At 52.9% G+C, this 16,692-nt stretch overlaps 7 protein-coding genes across 7 annotated transcripts; 4 read left to right on the forward strand and 3 right to left on the reverse strand.

Annotated features, from left to right (window-relative positions):
- Nucleotides 1-535: 535 nt before the first annotated feature.
- On the forward strand, nucleotides 536-1,486 carry PG998_007590 (uncharacterized protein; the record flags this gene model as incomplete). Its single annotated transcript, XM_066874406.1, has 2 exons — nucleotides 536-842; nucleotides 990-1,486. 2 exons carry the CDS (start codon nucleotides 536-538, stop codon nucleotides 1,484-1,486), a joined length of 804 nt encoding a protein of 267 aa, XP_066730351.1.
- Nucleotides 1,487-1,785: 299 nt separating this feature from the next.
- PG998_007591 (uncharacterized protein) lies at nucleotides 1,786-4,208 on the reverse strand (the record flags this gene model as incomplete). The annotated part of the gene is made up of 9 exons (XM_066874407.1): nucleotides 1,786-2,105; nucleotides 2,193-2,346; nucleotides 2,417-2,618; nucleotides 2,676-2,779; nucleotides 2,839-2,932; nucleotides 2,988-3,270; nucleotides 3,323-3,380; nucleotides 3,434-3,478; nucleotides 3,537-4,208. The coding sequence occupies 9 exons, from the start codon at nucleotides 4,206-4,208 to the stop codon at nucleotides 1,786-1,788; spliced, it is 1,932 nt and encodes a 643-aa protein (XP_066730352.1).
- Nucleotides 4,209-5,046: 838 nt separating this feature from the next.
- PG998_007592 (uncharacterized protein) lies at nucleotides 5,047-6,805 on the forward strand (the record flags this gene model as incomplete). Its single annotated transcript, XM_066874408.1, has 2 exons — nucleotides 5,047-5,405; nucleotides 5,494-6,805. 2 exons carry the CDS (start codon nucleotides 5,047-5,049, stop codon nucleotides 6,803-6,805), a joined length of 1,671 nt encoding a protein of 556 aa, XP_066730353.1.
- A 3,867-nt stretch (nucleotides 6,806-10,672) lies between these two features.
- PG998_007593 (uncharacterized protein) lies at nucleotides 10,673-12,134 on the forward strand (the record flags this gene model as incomplete). Its single annotated transcript, XM_066874409.1, has 2 exons — nucleotides 10,673-11,097; nucleotides 11,186-12,134. The coding sequence occupies 2 exons, from the start codon at nucleotides 10,673-10,675 to the stop codon at nucleotides 12,132-12,134; spliced, it is 1,374 nt and encodes a 457-aa protein (XP_066730354.1).
- Nucleotides 12,135-12,513: 379 nt separating this feature from the next.
- On the reverse strand, nucleotides 12,514-13,573 carry PG998_007594 (uncharacterized protein; the record flags this gene model as incomplete). The annotated part of the gene is made up of 2 exons (XM_066874410.1): nucleotides 12,514-13,259; nucleotides 13,324-13,573. 2 exons carry the CDS (start codon nucleotides 13,571-13,573, stop codon nucleotides 12,514-12,516), a joined length of 996 nt encoding a protein of 331 aa, XP_066730355.1.
- A 428-nt stretch (nucleotides 13,574-14,001) lies between these two features.
- Nucleotides 14,002-14,337, forward strand: PG998_007595 (uncharacterized protein; the record flags this gene model as incomplete). The annotated part of the gene is made up of 1 exon (XM_066874411.1): nucleotides 14,002-14,337. One exon carries the CDS (start codon nucleotides 14,002-14,004, stop codon nucleotides 14,335-14,337), a length of 336 nt encoding a protein of 111 aa, XP_066730356.1.
- Nucleotides 14,338-14,713: 376 nt separating this feature from the next.
- Nucleotides 14,714-16,272, reverse strand: PG998_007596 (Cytochrome P450 71A20; the record flags this gene model as incomplete). The annotated part of the gene is made up of 2 exons (XM_066874412.1): nucleotides 14,714-14,836; nucleotides 14,902-16,272. Coding segments are annotated over 2 exons (1,494 nt in total), but the record flags the coding sequence as incomplete, so codon positions are not given.
- Nucleotides 16,273-16,692: the final 420 nt, after the last annotated feature.

The raw sequence follows: 16,692 nt of genomic DNA on the forward strand, positions 1-16,692 counted from the left end.
ACAGAACGACTTTTGCGAGGCGTCCATCAACGATTGGCTCCTTCCGCAGCTCATGGCCATTGGTAGGAGGCGACCTCACCAAAGTTGCCCACTTCGGGCATCGACTTCATTTAGAGGCCAATCAATCAATGCACATGGCCAAAAGTGAGTCTTCGAGTCGATGAATGACGATGAGGTCCCCACGACTCCCGTGGCCTGGATAGACAACAGATTGCCGTGTATTAGGCGTCGATGAGTGCTTTGGTACCGAGCCAGGGTTCATATTAGCCGACGATCGCATCTTAACCATGGAGCTTGAAGTACTGCCGGGGTTTATAGTATCAATACCGGGTATATTGACTCAGTTGGAGAGTCGTCATATAGGATTCGACTAACGTCACGAAACTGCGGCATATCAGTTTCCTGTCTTTCTTTAATACCCAGCCTCTTTCCTCATCCATTCACTGCCCTCTTCCCACCGAGACTGAGTTGTTCTAGCATACCCCTTATCACCTGTCACTAGCTTCTACTACTACTGTTTGGTATTACCTTGGCCATGAAGCAGCAAATTCTGGCAGCATTGTTGGCGTTCGCGCATACCTCTGCAGCACGGCCCTCATCCAGGGCCGTTGCTGCGGCCGCGGCATGCGACCGCGCCACGTTGGTAGCCGTCTCGGACTCGTACGTCGCAGCTCAGGCAGCTGGGCAGCTGGAAACCCTCAAGGGCGTCGACGCCAGCACTGTCTACACGCAGAATTTCAAAACGGCAACCTTGGCCAGCGGCTTGATCTCGCAGTCCTTCAAGATCGACCATAACCGCAGCACGCACGACACCACACAGTGCGCTGCCTTCACTGAATTGAGTACGTAGTGTTATTTACTGCTTGCCTTTCTGCTCTCCTTCCACCCACTCTTCTCCTAGCCTTTCTTGTTGACGATACCTGGAACTTCCCTCGCCGCCTCCGTCATGAGCCCTTCCTCAGGCCAAAAGACTAACCTCTTTGCCATAGTCATTGCCGACACCAAGAATCCGCACGTGGTCACGACCCAGATCCGCCTGTCGCCTAACAGCACGACCGCGGCGCCTGCCATCAGCAAGATCGAGACCATCGTGACAAGCACGGGGGACTGGCTCTTCAACGCGCCTGCGACGTTGCGATACGCCTCGCAGGAGAAATGGGACGAGATCCCCGCAGAGAAGCGGGACACGCGCGAGGTGATCCAGGCCGCCGGTGATGCCTATCTGGATTTGTTCAGCGACAAGTCCGTCAAGGTGCCCTGGGGCAGTCCCTGCGCGCGCCTCGAGGGCGGCTCTTACGTCCAGCCGAACTGTAACGTCGGCGTCCCCACGGGAATCAAGCAGACCAACCGCCGCTACGTCGTCGACGAGGCCATGGGAACCGTCGATATCTTCTTCAGCTTCGCCAACTCTCGCCCGGACAGCCACGAGTTCCGCGTCGAGGGCGGAAAGCTACGTTACGTGCATACTTTAACCGTGATGCAATAATCGGAGAGATGGGGAGGCTGTGTAGTGAAGCGCAGTGGATGCATGTGTGTGAATACTGGTGATTGTAGAGGTACAGCGAGGGGATAGCCTGCTTTTCGAATGGTGTAAGAGGTGTGATTCGCTGTTAAGTAACTCGTCCCTGGTTTCTATCTGAGCTATATCACAAAGCAGCAGCTGTGGTAGACGATCTCCCTAAAAGCACTCCCTTCCTCCACGGTGATATCTTGAGAACTTAGCAAGGATTGGTACGATTAAGTAAATCTTCTGATCAAATATGTTACTGGTCATCATGACCATCTTCATCCCCCTCTTCCAGCATCCGGTCCTAGCACATCACCGCTGCGATTCCTTAGAACCGTGCCCGGCTCAAAGATGTAAGACAGTGGTACAGTACCAGTCTTTGATTTCTGAGAATCAGCGCACTCGATTTGGTAGGATAGGGCTAAGTCATTGATGGTGATTTTGAGCTGAAACTTCATCATATAGAGGCGGTCTGTCGTTCGCTTTCCGTCCATGGTCTTGCGCCTTTTGGCATTTCTAGGCAGTTTAGTGAATGTGAGCAGATGCCGAATAGGTTGCATATCAATATGGAACTCGGCCGTTTCCAGTATCTCGGCATCTAGATCTTCAGTTAATTACATTCGTAAGATAGCATGAAACCCAACTTTGGGTAACTGTCTCGGGGGTTCAACCTAAGCAAACTTACCAGCATTCACTGGATCGCTATCACGATAGTTATCCTTGCAGGATATCTCAGAAATGTATATATCTTGACTCAAAATGATTCCTGGGGTATCTTCATTGACGTCAATATGGAGGTGATACGTCTTCGTAAGCCCGCCGGAGGGTATCAGAGAGCCCTGACAAAGGTTAGCAATCGAGATGAGCGGCGTTCTTCTGTTGACGCAGCCAAACTTCATTTAAACATACCTTTTTCAACACCCACTCCAAGCAATCCTTCACATAATTACGTCCCCACTCGTCTACGTCCGGTTTTATACCAACGTGCCATAGCTTTCGTGGCTCGTACGGCATGTGTCTCTTGATGCCAACGCTGTAGCGGCTGATTCTGTCTGCTCGGTATTGCTCCTTGTTGGCCCAGATCATCGCCCCTTCGACCACTGCCCATTGGCTGGCCTTAGGTCAGCTTAAATTTCACCATGAACGGACGCTTGCCGAACCAGCTTACCATTTTGGGGGAAATATGACGTCGATACCGTAAGACATGCACTCTTGCAAAATACAATATCGTAAATAGAGCGACTCGGAGAACCCACCAATAAGGATCATCATCTGCGTAGCGTTAGTTATACAACAGAGTACAAGATGCCAGTCTGGAAGCTTGCCTTGACCCTGTGGCCCCGCTGGACGACTTGGTCTAATTGCTCTTTGAGAAGAGCCCAGACTGGCTTACAGGCTGCATCAAATATCGATATGATTTCGTTCCTGTGATATAAGATAAGCAGATGGAAAGGGCTTTGGTAGGAAGCTCTTCACATACTTGGTGATGCAATAGTAACCTAGATCACCGTCATCATCCTCTCCGAACTTCGCCAAGTCCGTGGTTCGAGCCTCTGAAAACTTGAACGGCACCCAAAGATCGACAATTCGATCTCTATTGATTGATTTCTTGTGGTCTTTCCCCCACTCAAACGTAGCCAGGTCGACCTTGTTTCGCAGGGATGAGCTGTGTAGATCGAAGCCCGGACGAATATCGCGTTCGATATCCTTCATCAGCTGGGTTTTGAATCCTTGGTCCAGATTCGTCGACCCACATGTGATTCCTAACAACACGTCAATACGGAACCAAAGGTTGGAGTCAAGGTATCGTTTTACCTGTGCTGGGCGCGAGTTCCACAAGTCGGGTGTCTCCTAGTCGGTATGGCACAGCATCCTAGGATTCATCAGCTGTTGAAATAGACCAGAAGGTTCGTGACCTCCACGTACCGTAGTGCCACCTCCGATATCACCCATAACAACACAATCGCCTACCTGCCGACGAAATAAGCAAATATCATATGGAGAAGTGGGTATTACGATCGTGGCTGACCTCGAATTCGACATCTCGACTTGTCTGGCGTACATATGCCATGCCAGCCTCTGTTTCGGACACAGTCCGCCGGACATGCCCAATGGGCAGTCCCGATGATTGCGAGGCCATGTCGACAGCGGCGTACATCTTCCGCACAGCCATTGGGGACCAAGCATTAGGGAGGGTCAAAACCAACTCGATGTCATCGCGATCGTCAAACATATAGTCATCGCGCATGAAGCGACGTGTATGCTGGAAGACGTACTGCAGAAAATCGGCAATCAGATCGACCTCTCCCTTGGGCGTTTGCAGTGTCTTGATCCGTTGCCTGATTTCATGTCGGAGAGTCGCTGTGTTCTCGCTTGTGTCCAAGAGCAACTTAAAGCGCTTAATCATGACGCCAGGCTTTTTCTTCCACACGGGGCGCTTGATGGTGGCGAAGGCCTCCCAGCCGATCTTGACGGATCCATCAGCCAGATCATAACGTATGACCGAGGGGATCTCACTGGTGGCCTTCACTCGGCTCGCGCCATCTTCCGGGGTCTCGCAAGGCCATTTGTTGACGTGCACTATCTTCTCTTTTCGTAGTACCGGGGTGGATTCGAATGGTAGGCAGAAGACGATACTTGTTGTAGTGGTTCCGAAGTCAAGCGCAACCCGCCACCGCCTGGGCACGTAGCCCATTGCCATGCTGTATCCTTTGGCTTGGTAGTACTTCGGTGTTGGTTTCCACGAGTCAGTCCTCGACTGTGCCAGGTAGGTATGCTCCGCGAACTAACGAGAGTCGCGGGTGTGTGTAGGTGTAAGATATGGGTGTGGATAATGTGGATGTGACCGATGGATGCAATCACGAAGCAAACAACTAATGCAACCAACTTCCTGGGCGGCGAGTACCTACAGGTACGTTGTACGCACCAGACAGACGTGCATCTATCAATTGTATCAGATCAATGACAAGTAACCTGCTGTCTGACTGCTTCACCGCAAGGGTTAGTGTATGGCTGAAAGCCTCTTTCGGAGCAGGGTTCTTGACACACAAAACGATTGATCATATTCCACCGGCTCCGTGTTCCTTACCCAAACAAGGACGGGCCTTTTGATCAAACAGCAGAAGACTCACGAGGTGGGTGGCGGCATAGAACACTCCGGAGTATATATATATGCAGCCAGAGCGCTTTGATTGGGTTTCTTCGACTCAAAAGCTGAATGGGCAGTGATGCGTTACTGTATTCGCAATCCCAGCGGCAAACGGATGGGTTGGTTGGCATTGCAGCTCTTTCCTTTCGCACCTCCCACCTTCCCGTCAAGCAAACAAGCAGGCACGCGCAGGGCCACAGGCAGGCAGCTACGTAGCGTCCAAAACATCTACGACTTGGTATCGCTCTGCCTTCCGTGCTGGTACACGTTCACCACTTTGATGGGGTTTGCTTGAGAATCCGGCTTACTTGCATACCGTTCCCTCTCTCCCCTTGAATGCACCAGGCCTGCAAGCCCTTCCCTGCCACTGCCAGGTGGCGCAGCAGCCACCATGGCTTGGAGCGACGAAGACATCCAGCGTCTCCTCTTCTTCCTCAACATCTCGGTGGGCAGAATTCGCGAATCGTGGCCTTTTGAAGACAACAGCTTCGAAAACTCTTCCCGAAGAGACAGGGCCGTAGGCATATCGCGTGCTTGCGACTGTCTAGCCGAACTCCTCCCTGCCTTCTCGGCTACTCAAATAAAGAAGAAGATGAGAGCGCTGTGGCAGAACTATGGCCCCAACGATGGCAACCGAGAACCAGACAATCTATTCCTACAAGGCGCTTGGACCAACACTCTACCGCATCTAGGTATGGAGTTGCCAGGCATTTGGAACCGCGTTAACCAAGATGTGGACCTTTATAGGGAGTGAGTGGCATTACCCCCAACGGCCTCTGATCTGTGGTCCGTTTTCTTTGCTTCCTCGATGACTGATTAACCTTCCTATTTTGTACAGAAGCCAACTAGCATTGTTCCAGGAGTCATGGGCACAGGGAAATGGTCAATACGCTGAATCTACTGAGGACTTTAAACCTATCAGATGCAGATGTGGCTTTAGCCATGTGCTGGGTGACACTGTCCTATGCATTAATCCAGCGTGCTCATCTTGGCAGCATGTGGTGTGCTACTACGGAGTCGACGATTCCACCGTTGCACCCGAAAATCATGTGTGTGATCGGTGTCGTTCGGTATATCCACTGGGGCCGCTTGAAAATGCTCAAGATTACCATGGAGGGCCTCAGAGCGCTGGAGAAGAAGCCTTGGCCTCCGACCCTCATGCGGAAGATATTCTTGCCTTTAATCCATGTACGGAGGACTTATTGGTTTCCCATTCCCACAATACAGAATCATCCTCAACTATTCCCGATTCCAACACGGAGCGAACCCCGACTAGCTCGAACCCTCGGACTGAAGAGGCACATGATGATGCTCAAGAGCCGGGGTCTGGCTTCCGACCTCGAGGCCAACAAGTTTCTGATACGAAGGCCCAACTCGGAGCATCGATACAACCACCAGGGAGCGGCGAGTCGCAGCTGCATGCCATACCACCCTCGCCTAATGCTCACAGTAGTTTCGAAGAATCACTAGCCCCATTTGAACGACAACACGCCGCTTCAAATATACAATGGACACCTGAGTCTGCCGAGATTCAGTCTACACTCAAGAAAATAGCACTCCAATGGTTTAATATTTCAAAATCCCTGATAAGGGACGGATACCTTTTAACCGAGGTGCCTACGCTGGAACGTCTCAGAGAGCAGATGCATATTTCATCGTGCCTTGCATATCCTCATAAGGAGAGTACCGACATGATGGCCAGGTCGCCCATAGCGCAATACCCAAGCTCATATTCTACATCCTCAGAATCCTCCAACTCTTCTTCCAACTCCGAAAACTTATCACCTACCCCTTTCCGGGCCGGAGTGAACACTATTTCTCAGCCTGTGTTCTCTGAACCACCTTCCAAACGGGCAACGGAAAGGTGGTTGCGAGGTGTTTTGGCCGCTTGCGCTGTTGATTGGGTATTCAATCCTGGGCAACCGATAGGGGACCAAAGCGCGGCATATGAATTATCAAGCGTATCGCGTCTAGATACTGAGCTCAATTTTGTCCTGGCTCATTCTGTACACACAGAGTTGACCGCGAGATGTGAGTATACTCACCTTGGTCTCACGATGGCGTATCTTGTTTTCTCGAAGACTAAACCTTTGCTCCAGGTAGTCCAGAGGCGTTACAAGCCCTACACTTCGAAACGACGCGGAGTCTAGCATCCGGTCCAAACAGGAATTTTGCCTGCATCTTCCTGGAAGCCGTACGCTTGCGTTGTGAGTGCATACTTCCGGTGAAGAAGGGATATGCCAAGCGGATGCCTGGGTAGTTGCTAACGTTCTGACACTACAGGTAGTAGAGGAGCTTTTCGCATGTTATATTGCGAGGCGATGACCCGGATGCTAGGTGACCCAGATAGTGGCCTACCCCAAGCACTCGATTGCGAGGCAAAGACTTACTCGGAAAGACTTTTCAACCGACTTGTACCATTCTTGACTTTTGGAGAGAGTCGAGCCCCCCCTCCTGTTTGCTCCGCCGCACATCAGCCCGATGATTCATGGAGAAAGTCTCTGGCGAATATCAGAGCTCACGGCTGTATTTAATCAGTGGATCCGTCTGAAGCTGCAACTTTCTCTCTCTCATAACCGTTATGAGCTGTGGTTTCCGAAAGAGAGTACTCCCCAGGACTCGTACTACTTGAGAGGCCTGGTTATCCCCCTGACAAAGATAATGCTCCAAGGACGATAGAGTATTGCGTCTATCCGGCTGTTCTTGAGCATGAGCCGCGAGACACAACGGAAGTCGAGATCAATGATTTATCCCAAAGTCACAAATCCTTTGTACGGCTTCGGGAAGAAGAACGAAGTAAAGCAACGGTTATCTGCCCAGCAAAAGTACTCTATGCAACTGCTCGTATCTAGAGGACACATAGTTGGGGGCTAGCATATTAAGTAAGGACGATCAGGTTACCGCATTTTCTTAATAAGCCAGATGATTTAAATTCTAAAGTAACCGTGATATTCAGAATGACGTTAGGAATCATATTTATCTTGAGTGGCTTCAATTTATTTTCCTTCTCTTTTTTTCCTTCTCTTTTTGGCTCTTTGGTTCAATGTCAAGCTATCAACCCGACAGAAACGTAACCGTATAAGTTTGACTCTTAAGATTGACGATCACCAGGTTTTCCTGATGCCATATATACTCTGTCTGAGATACAGTGTCACGCGTGTCTACCCCTAATTCTGATCACAGTATCCGCCTCGCCCGCATGACTAAGGAGCGAAGGTTGAAGGGATCCAGTCGCAGCTGGATAATTGGTGATATCATAACCAGACAAGAAAATATCGACGATCACATTCGAGCCTTTAAAGCAACTAGCAGCGGCTATGGTCCTCCCCCCCGCCGCGACTGCCTGGAAATCGGCTCCCATCAGCACCAGCGTGGAACTACTGTATTTCGGTCCTGCTGGGGAGGATCTGGACTACTGGCGGCCTCCCAAAATTTTCATCGATGCCTATGAGGCTCTTAAAATGTGGGTTTCTTTGCAGCGGCAGCTCCCTTCCGCCGAGGTACGAGTCGCTGTGCTATCCAATAACCTCTGTTAAGGTCTTATGTTTTCAATCGGGACAGGTCCATCTGCCCTTAGCATGGCCTGGCCTGGACTAGCAGCAACCATGATGAAGTGATGACTACCTATGTCGAAGAAAAACGAAGACCCAAAAAAGGGGTAAAGCCTAGAAGAAATACGGCCGATCCTAGCGACTGGGGTTGGAATAGATCCCCAGTGGATACAGCAGTATAGCAGGATTCGGCCCATCAGTAGATCCATGGTAGATCCGCATGCGGCTTTCTTCGAGTCCCAGGTGGCAGATTATGCTTTGGTAGGCCCCCGATGAAGGATTTCAATTCCAGTTCACTTTTGACTTCGACGCTATGCCAAGCCAGATTGGCAGGAATGGAAGACCTGCAGCAAGCAAATAGGCCGCCCTCGAATATTCAAGACGACATGGCATCTGATCAAGCATGAGCGCTTGCAGGGCAATTCCCGTTATTTCCCTTTCGTCCTTGATGGCGCGAGTACGATTTACGATTTTGCCCACCGCTTTCCAACGTCAGACACATGCATACAAGTGGTTGAAGAGGCGGCAGTTGGGTTTGTCGATCTTTTTCTGGCCCCAACGTTCGCGGCTAACTAGTTTAAAGGCGGCCGATCACTTTCCGGACTCTCGGGATTGTAAGATCCCCGCTGAAACTGAATAGATGTAAAAAAGAAAAAGAAAAAGAGCAAGACGAGGCAGAAAAGAAACGAAATCCTAGCCGCGTCCCTGGAGCGTCGGGAATCGAAGACTCCATCCGCGGAGTCGTCATGAATCAGTATACGAGATGGGGATCTGATAGTGTCTATCAATGGGATTCCGAGGTCGGTCGTTGGCCTCGGCCGACGCACAAGGGGTCGCTCTCGGCTCCATGTCCCTCTACTGCACCACTTATACCCATCCCCTGAGTCGTGTCAGGTGTGGCCCGGCTGCGGGCGGTGGGGCTGGCCCTGCAAAGGTCGACAGTGAAAGGCTGTTCGCTGGCTTGACGAAGAAGCCAACGACGCGGGCGCGCTGGGAGGTTCAGCTCGGCATTCCGATGCCGTGTTGTTGACGATGATGCTTTTCATCCAGGGTTATTGATGTGGCACACCACGTCACAACTCTCTTTCCCGCCAAGCCGCATAAGCATCGATGGTCCCACCGATTCTTGTTGCGAATATGCATATCGTCGCTGGGCGCTGGGCGGGGACGCAACGGTCGTGGCTCCAGGGACGTATTTGAGTTTGGTACACCAAGGACAGGCCAGCCACGACAGACGCAAGTGACGAGGCGAAGATTTCTTGAAACAGCTTGCAGTGCGACTAGTCGTTCTAATTCTTTTTTTGGTGCTCGATGCAGGGATGATTTCAGGGGACGATTTGTTCTGCTAGTTCTGCTATCCCCCGAGATTGTCGATCATCTTACCGCACGGCTCCAATATTGGCCTGTCGTATGGAGCTAACAAACAGGCTTTCCAGGCCCCCTTTTTTTTTGGCCTCTTTTGCTCTGCAGTCTTTTAACCTCGAGTTAGCACGGGCGGTCGAGCCACTACGGGGGCGGACGAACTAGAGGACTTTAGGACTGCAGGACTTCAATGAGACGAGACGAAGAAAACCCGACGAGCCGACCAGCGGGTTCCTGCATGGACTGATCCTATTCCGGCGTAGCCGGCAAATCTGGTCTTCGGCACTGGCCGATGCGAAGAAACACCATGTCATACCATACCGTTCGTCCTACTTCCATGGTCGAAGGTGGAAGGACAGAAGACAGGCACAAACAAGACGCCTCCCACTTTGGACAACGAAAACATGACAGCTGACATTGCCGTCAAATGCCGAATTTCCCTGGCAGCCTTCAATAAACTAGCCGTCTCCCTCAGGATCAGGCAAAGAGCGAGCCAGGGTCCGCAGCCATGCCGCACGGGACCTGCATACTCGAGCTCGACTTGGGCTACCTGAGCTAAGGCGCGCTGGCTACCTGATTAGCCCCTGCACCGGCGTCAACACCGCTTCTGCTTCTGGTTACCTTACCTACCCGACCTGTGTGCCCTAGCCGAAGTTGCATCGCGGCTGCAGAGAGTCATGTCGAGCACATCGTTGACACGAACGAACGGCCGCTCGACTAACAGCAACATGGCATTTCCAAGCCGGCCTCTGCGTAATGAGCTCCACGGACGGCTGATGTACTAGTGCTGCCGCTCTAGTCCCTGGAAGCTATCGCGACTCTTTTCCGGGCCCAGACCATACCAGAGAAGGCGCCTACCCCGATGCACCAGGACCAAAGCGCGCTCGCAATGTCGTGAGACGGAAGCTTTGGCTGTGTGATGGACTTGTGTCGCTACCGGGCGAGCGATCGCGAGGTCTGCGTATATAGACTCGGCCGACATCCCCCAATCTCCTGCTTTCTATCCCTCATCCTCTCCAAGCCAAGCCAGCTTTACCCTACACTCTCGCTTCTTTCTCACACTCGCTACTTCCTTCCTTCTAATATTCTAATCTTCTCTGCAAGATGCGCTCTGCCATCATCCTCGGCGCTGCGGCGCTCGTTGCCGCCTCGCCGGCGCCCCAGGCTCTGGACCTGAACGCTGTCCACGACGCCCCGGCCCCTACCGGCCCCGCCATGGGTGTTGTCTCGCAAGCCAGTGTCTACAACGCTGCTGCCGCTTCCTCCAGCGCGACCGCCGCTGCCTCTGCCGTCGCGTCTGCCGTAGCCAACGCCCCCGAGAAGCGCAGTCTGGAGGCCCGCACCTTCTGCTTCTGGTGGTACTGCCCCAAGCCGAGCGCTCCTCAGGCCCCTGCCCCTCCTTCCGGCGGTGGCTACGGCAACCCTCAACCTCCCTCCCCTCCCAACGGCGGTTACGGCAACCCTCAGCCTCCTTCCCCTCCTAACGGTGGTCCTCAACCCCCCTGCCGGCCCTACTCCCACCGGCTACGGTACCGTCCCGATGACCACCCCTTCGGTGCCTCAGCAGACCACCACCACCGCCGCTGCTACTACCGTTACTTCTCCGGTTCCCACTAGCACTGGCATCGTCCCCTCTTCTTGCACGCCTGTTAGCTGGACCAACACCTTCATCTTCACAACTGCTACCGACTGCGCGAAGCCCTTTGAGGAAGGCACCTACTGTGGTTTCATCAACCCTGAGGATCCTTGCGCTCCCCAGCCCGATGGCTACGCTCCCCGCGCCAAGGTCGACAGTGCCGCTGGTTTCGTCGCCGATGCGGCTCTCCACAAGATTGCCCAGTCTGCTAAGGACCCCAAGGGCTATGCTTCCACTTTCAAGGACTTGACCGCCGCTGTCAACGCCAACACCTACCTCGGCTTCGACACGCTCAAGAGCTACGATGTCGACTTCTGCGCCAACAAGTGCGACAACACCAACCTCTGCACCAGCTTCAACATCTACATGGAGCGTGACCCCGCCTGGAACGGCGAGAAGTGCTCTTGCCCTATGCCCGACTCCATGACCAACTACAAGTGCTCGTACTGGGGATCCGGTGTCACCCCTGATGCTGCCGTCAACAAGGGTCAGACTCGTGGCGATGGTTTCGAGGTTGTCATCACCGGTTCCAACGGCTACAGCAAGACCAACACCACCACGCCCGAGACACCCTCCGGCTGCAGCAAGCCCACGAAGTGCGGTGCCGTCCACGATCACCCCCGCACCTGCCTCGGCCAACACTTCTTCCCCGGCCCCTTCGACGTCTCCCTCTGCTCCACCTACGCCCAGGCCCAGAACGCCAAGAACGTCGCCTCGAACAAGTGGTCTCAGTGGATGAGCTACTTCGGCTACAACCCCAGCAAGTGCAACTTCTTCAACGCCTTCATGATCAAGGAGAACGGTGTCGCCAAGGGTACCTACTGCAAGCTCTTCACGCAGCAGTACGACAGCTCCGCTGCCACCTATGAGCCCGGCTGGCAGGGATCCAGCCACTATGAGGTCGAGTCCTCGTGGTCTTACTGCCTGTAAACACTCTGGCTTATTGGTGTTGGGAGGGGATACGAAACGGATCACACATGACAACATGATCAGTTTACGCATGGAACTGATCTTATGAAATTGACATGGCTTGGTCGTTTAGGCAACAACAGGGGTAATGTTTTACATATTTAGTCACTCTCTACGTCATAATAATGTTTAAAAGTTTTTGTTCAATACAACCATCATGGCCCTTATACGCCAGCTGTGTGTGTGTCATTGGCTGTTTTGTGATGGTGTCTATGTCGATACGGATTCTCTTCCCTATGCGGTAACCACGTTATTTCCACCTCTACCTAGCCAGGTCGCGCTGAATGGATGTACCTCTCTCGGGTACTCTATTGACTGGACTGGATTCGCCTTGATCCGATTACAAGTTGAAGTCTTCCCCTGGATTGGCACCGTTCAGATGGTTTGGATTGACTGCGTCCGGCATGTAGTACTTGTAGTAAGCATCGGGGGCTTTCAGCTGGTGGTAGTGCTTGTCCTCCTTCTTCCGCATCGTCTTGACGTACTTCCCCATGTCCAGCGTGTTTTCCTTCCTCCACTGGCTCAGACGTTCGAAGTTGATGCACTGACGATTCACCGACATGTCCGGGAACGGATACGGCTGCTCTTCGACCCAATGCATGGTGATCAGGTTCACGTTGCCGCTGCACTGGATCGCCTGCATCAGCATGTCGACGCAGTGGTTGACGTGGGTGGCGAGGATTTCGCTTTTCGTCGTCTTCTCCTTCTCACCGCCTCTCTTCTCCGAGCCTGTCGTTGCCGAATGCGGGTGGGTGCTGTTAGAATAGTACTCGGGATAGGCCAGCTGCCTCAACGTGTTCAGACAATGGAGCTGATGATACACATCAAGGATGGTCACGTAGCTATCGTCTCCCAGACCCCAATCTTCGTCTTCCAACTTTGCTGTGGTCGCCGGGTCTTTCCCCAAAGCGCGGATCTGAGCAGAAGTGACAGGGAAGTAGCGGGTGAGTTCATACTCGGACCAAATGGCGTCCGAATCCGGGTTGGGCATCTGACGGGCGATTGACCCGCCGTCCTTGGGCCGAAACAAAGTCCCATTCATGGTCTGAACACTCATATCGAGATCCAACAAGTCGAGAATGGGGCCTTTGGATTGTTCAGTAAAGAGAAATCGCTGCTGGGCCCCGTGTCCTCAAAGAGAAGTACTTACTGTAGGACGATGCTTGTCGCAGCCCACCGTTTTTCCTCAAGTATACGTTGTAGTACCACGTTCCACACATTACACACGATATAATGAAGAACAACGTGTTGATCGCAGTGATAACGACATACGTTCTTGCTGTGCTTTTGCGAGAGGGGTGCAAGGCATGCCGCCTCTCACTGAGAAAGCCCACGTCTTCATTGGCGTCAATATCAGGCGAGCCCAACGGGTCATAGATGTTTGCAGCATACGAGGCCATCTAGACTCAAACCGAAACCAGGTGTGTGGGGTTGAAGAGATTCATAAAGGGGTGTGGTAAGATGCTGTGCTTCCGACAGCCAGTATTTGGGGATCCAGGGGCTTCAAGTACGAGGCAAGTAGACAGACGCAAGTACAAGGGAATCGTGATGTGTCGAGACCTGCCAAGCGAATGCTGTAAGCAAACATAACGCCGCCTCTCCATCCGATTGGTCGGTTACGTGATCCTTCACGCTATGTGAGGGGCCATACGAGTGGTGCGTGTGATACGACTGCCATGGACATGACTGGCGCATTGGAAGGCCTCCCAGTGAAGCCCAATATAAATAATGAACCGACTGCACATGGGTGGCCTCTTCGTCCTTGCTCTGATCACAGACCAACCCACATTGCTCTAAGATACCCCCTGCTCTTCACAGGAAAGATACGATGCGTTTCCAGGCTATCACCTCCTGCACTGCCTTGCTGCTTTCTTTCACGATCGGCGCGCCCATAGTAAGTTCAATGGATGGAGGCTATGTGATCCAAATCGCTGACGCGAACGAGGCCAAGAGGGCAGAGGCCATCTACGGCAATCCAGAGACGGCTACTCTGCCGTACAATGTCAACAGTCTGAACATGGTGGAGAGGCGGAAGGGCGAAGCTATCTACGGGAACCCCGAGACGGCTACCTTGCCCTACAATGTGAACAGTCTGAGAGTGGCGGAGAGGCGTGGGTTGGCGGCGTACGGGCAGGACAGCCTGTCACCGAGTGTGCAGGAGTAAAGGGAGAGGCATCACACGGCTTGGAATCTAATACGCCGTATGGAATTGGCAATCGACAATTTGGTCATCGTCACAGCGCCTATTAGACAAGTACATGCAGTTGGTTCGAACCCCGAGTATGTGGTACCAATGATGAGTGCAGAAAGTAACCCACGCCTGGCCCCTGACCCCCTGATCCCTGAGTGAGACCAAGACATATGCATATCCAATCAAGTAGTAGTGTCGTTGCATTTCGGCTCATCCCCTGTGTACATGCTGTAAGAGGGGTGCTGAAAGTGGCTTACGAGTGGTTGACAACATGAGCCGCCAAGCAAGTGCTATCCTGCTTCCTGCAAGCGTGCGCTGCCTCGAGAAAGCCGGGCTCACGTCGTCCAAGTCAGATTGCATGTTCCCTGCGCTCCACCTTCACGTACATATCAGTGGCGACCCAGAGACGACAGCTTTTGACCTTCCATGGATTGGTGGGATCGGCTAGCACCATGTCGAATCGTCGAAACAGCTGAGTTCAGGCCGTTAGTTAGGACAAATACACCTCCGAACAAGCTAACAGACCACAGGACTCACTTCGAAAAAGATCTTGTCGAGCTCTATGAGGGCGATCTTCTTGCCCAGGCACTCCCAGCGGCTGGGTCCTCCCCAAATGATCCTGGTCGTCTCCTCCATCGCTTCGAGCCTTTCCGGATCAGCTTCTAGCCATCGCTCCGGTCGGAAGACATCGGCATCCCCACCGAAGACACCCCTGTCCCTAGCTGCAGTTTTGATCGATGGCTCGACGTTGACGCCCGCCGGTATGAGTTTGCCGCAGACCACCTCGTCTTGGTCGGATGTTACAGGCAAAATGGCAGCTGGTGGGAATATCCGGAGGCCCTCTTTGATGACTGCCTGCAGGTAAGGGAGTTCCCTTGCCTGGGACGAGCTGACCGGCGAGGTGGTGACTTTTCCCGACGCAAGGGACTCGTCGATCTCCTGCTGCAGCTTGCGGTACACCGAGGGCGATGAGACTAGATGCAGTATCGTCGCTTTCATGGCAGTCGAGCTCGTGTCCGAGCCAGCGGCCAGGACGTAGACTGTCTCGTACTTCAGTTCTTCCTGGGACAGCCCATGCGCGACAAACGAGCCCAGCATATCGTTCTGCTCGATCCTCTTTTCACCGAATCGCTGGTTGACAGACTTCTCGGCTAGTTCCAGGACTGGACGCAGGGGCGGCCGCATTAAATCCATGAATCTCAGCCAGGGGGTCCCCATGAACTTCTGGAATGCTGGCAGCACAACCAGGGAAGACAACACGGTCATATAGGACTCAATCGAATGAATGTACCCGTGGAAATCGTCCTCCCTTTCCACACACCCGGAGTCTTTCCCGAGTACCATGCTCGACGTGATGTCGGTTGTGAAAAAGGTGAGGGTTTTGGTCAGGTCCAGTGGGCTGTACTTCTCAGGGGTAGAGATATACTTGCGTTCGATCAAGTCCAGCAGCCTGGCCAAATGATCGTCGACAATGCGCTGGGAGCCCTCGAGGACATCCCTACCATTGAACGCCGGTGCGAACTTGGCGCGGAGCCGGTCGTGCGCCTTCGAGTCGCGTTGGACGAACATGGAGTCCTGTCCGGGCCTAAGTCGGATGCCGTTGAAGACCGGCCCTCGACGCCACTTCTTCTTGGTCCTTATGATCTCGTCCGGGTCGCTGATCGATACGAAGTCCGGAGCGAGGCACACGATGGGGCCATGCTGTCTGTGCAACTTGTCCATGATCTGAACGTATTCGCCGCGGAGCATTTGCCTGCTGAGCCAGAGGTTGCTCCATCGCGCCCAGAAGGGGCCTGGGATATGGCGAAGACGGGTGTACGCATGGATGCTGCTAAGTATGAGGTAGCTTACCCCAAGAGCGATTCCGATGGTTGCGACTCCAAGCCCGCCCATGATCTCCGTAGTCTTCTTGTTGTCGTTTCACCCTCCTTCAAATGGCAGTACTCGATAGATAATATGGGCTAAGTACACTTCAACAATACCCCTGAGTTGTACCTTGGCGAGGACCCCAAGCAATATTTCGTGGAAGACGACGGATTGTAAAACTCGGACTTCTTGGTCTGTTATGACGACTCTAGACCTCAGAAGGTAAGTCATGTAGCACCGTGACGTTACTTCATCATGACTGGTCAGTATTCAACACCAGGGCGCAGAGGAACTGCGGGGGTATATTGATGTACGTTATGCAGTATCGTAGGTTGTTTGTTGGCTGGCAGTTGGTGGCGAATAAACCTCTCAAATCGGACCAATGAATGGGGTTGGTAAGATATAAGATGGTGTCGTCGGCTTTGGATGAAAAGGGGGTTCAGCTGGCATCTCAATTGCGGT

The sequence above is a fragment of the Apiospora kogelbergensis genome (genome assembly GCF_038363985.1).
Source record: "Apiospora kogelbergensis strain CBS 113332 chromosome Unknown utg000005l_segment0_segment0, whole genome shotgun sequence".
Taxonomy (NCBI): Eukaryota; Fungi; Ascomycota; class Sordariomycetes; order Amphisphaeriales; family Apiosporaceae; genus Apiospora; species Apiospora kogelbergensis.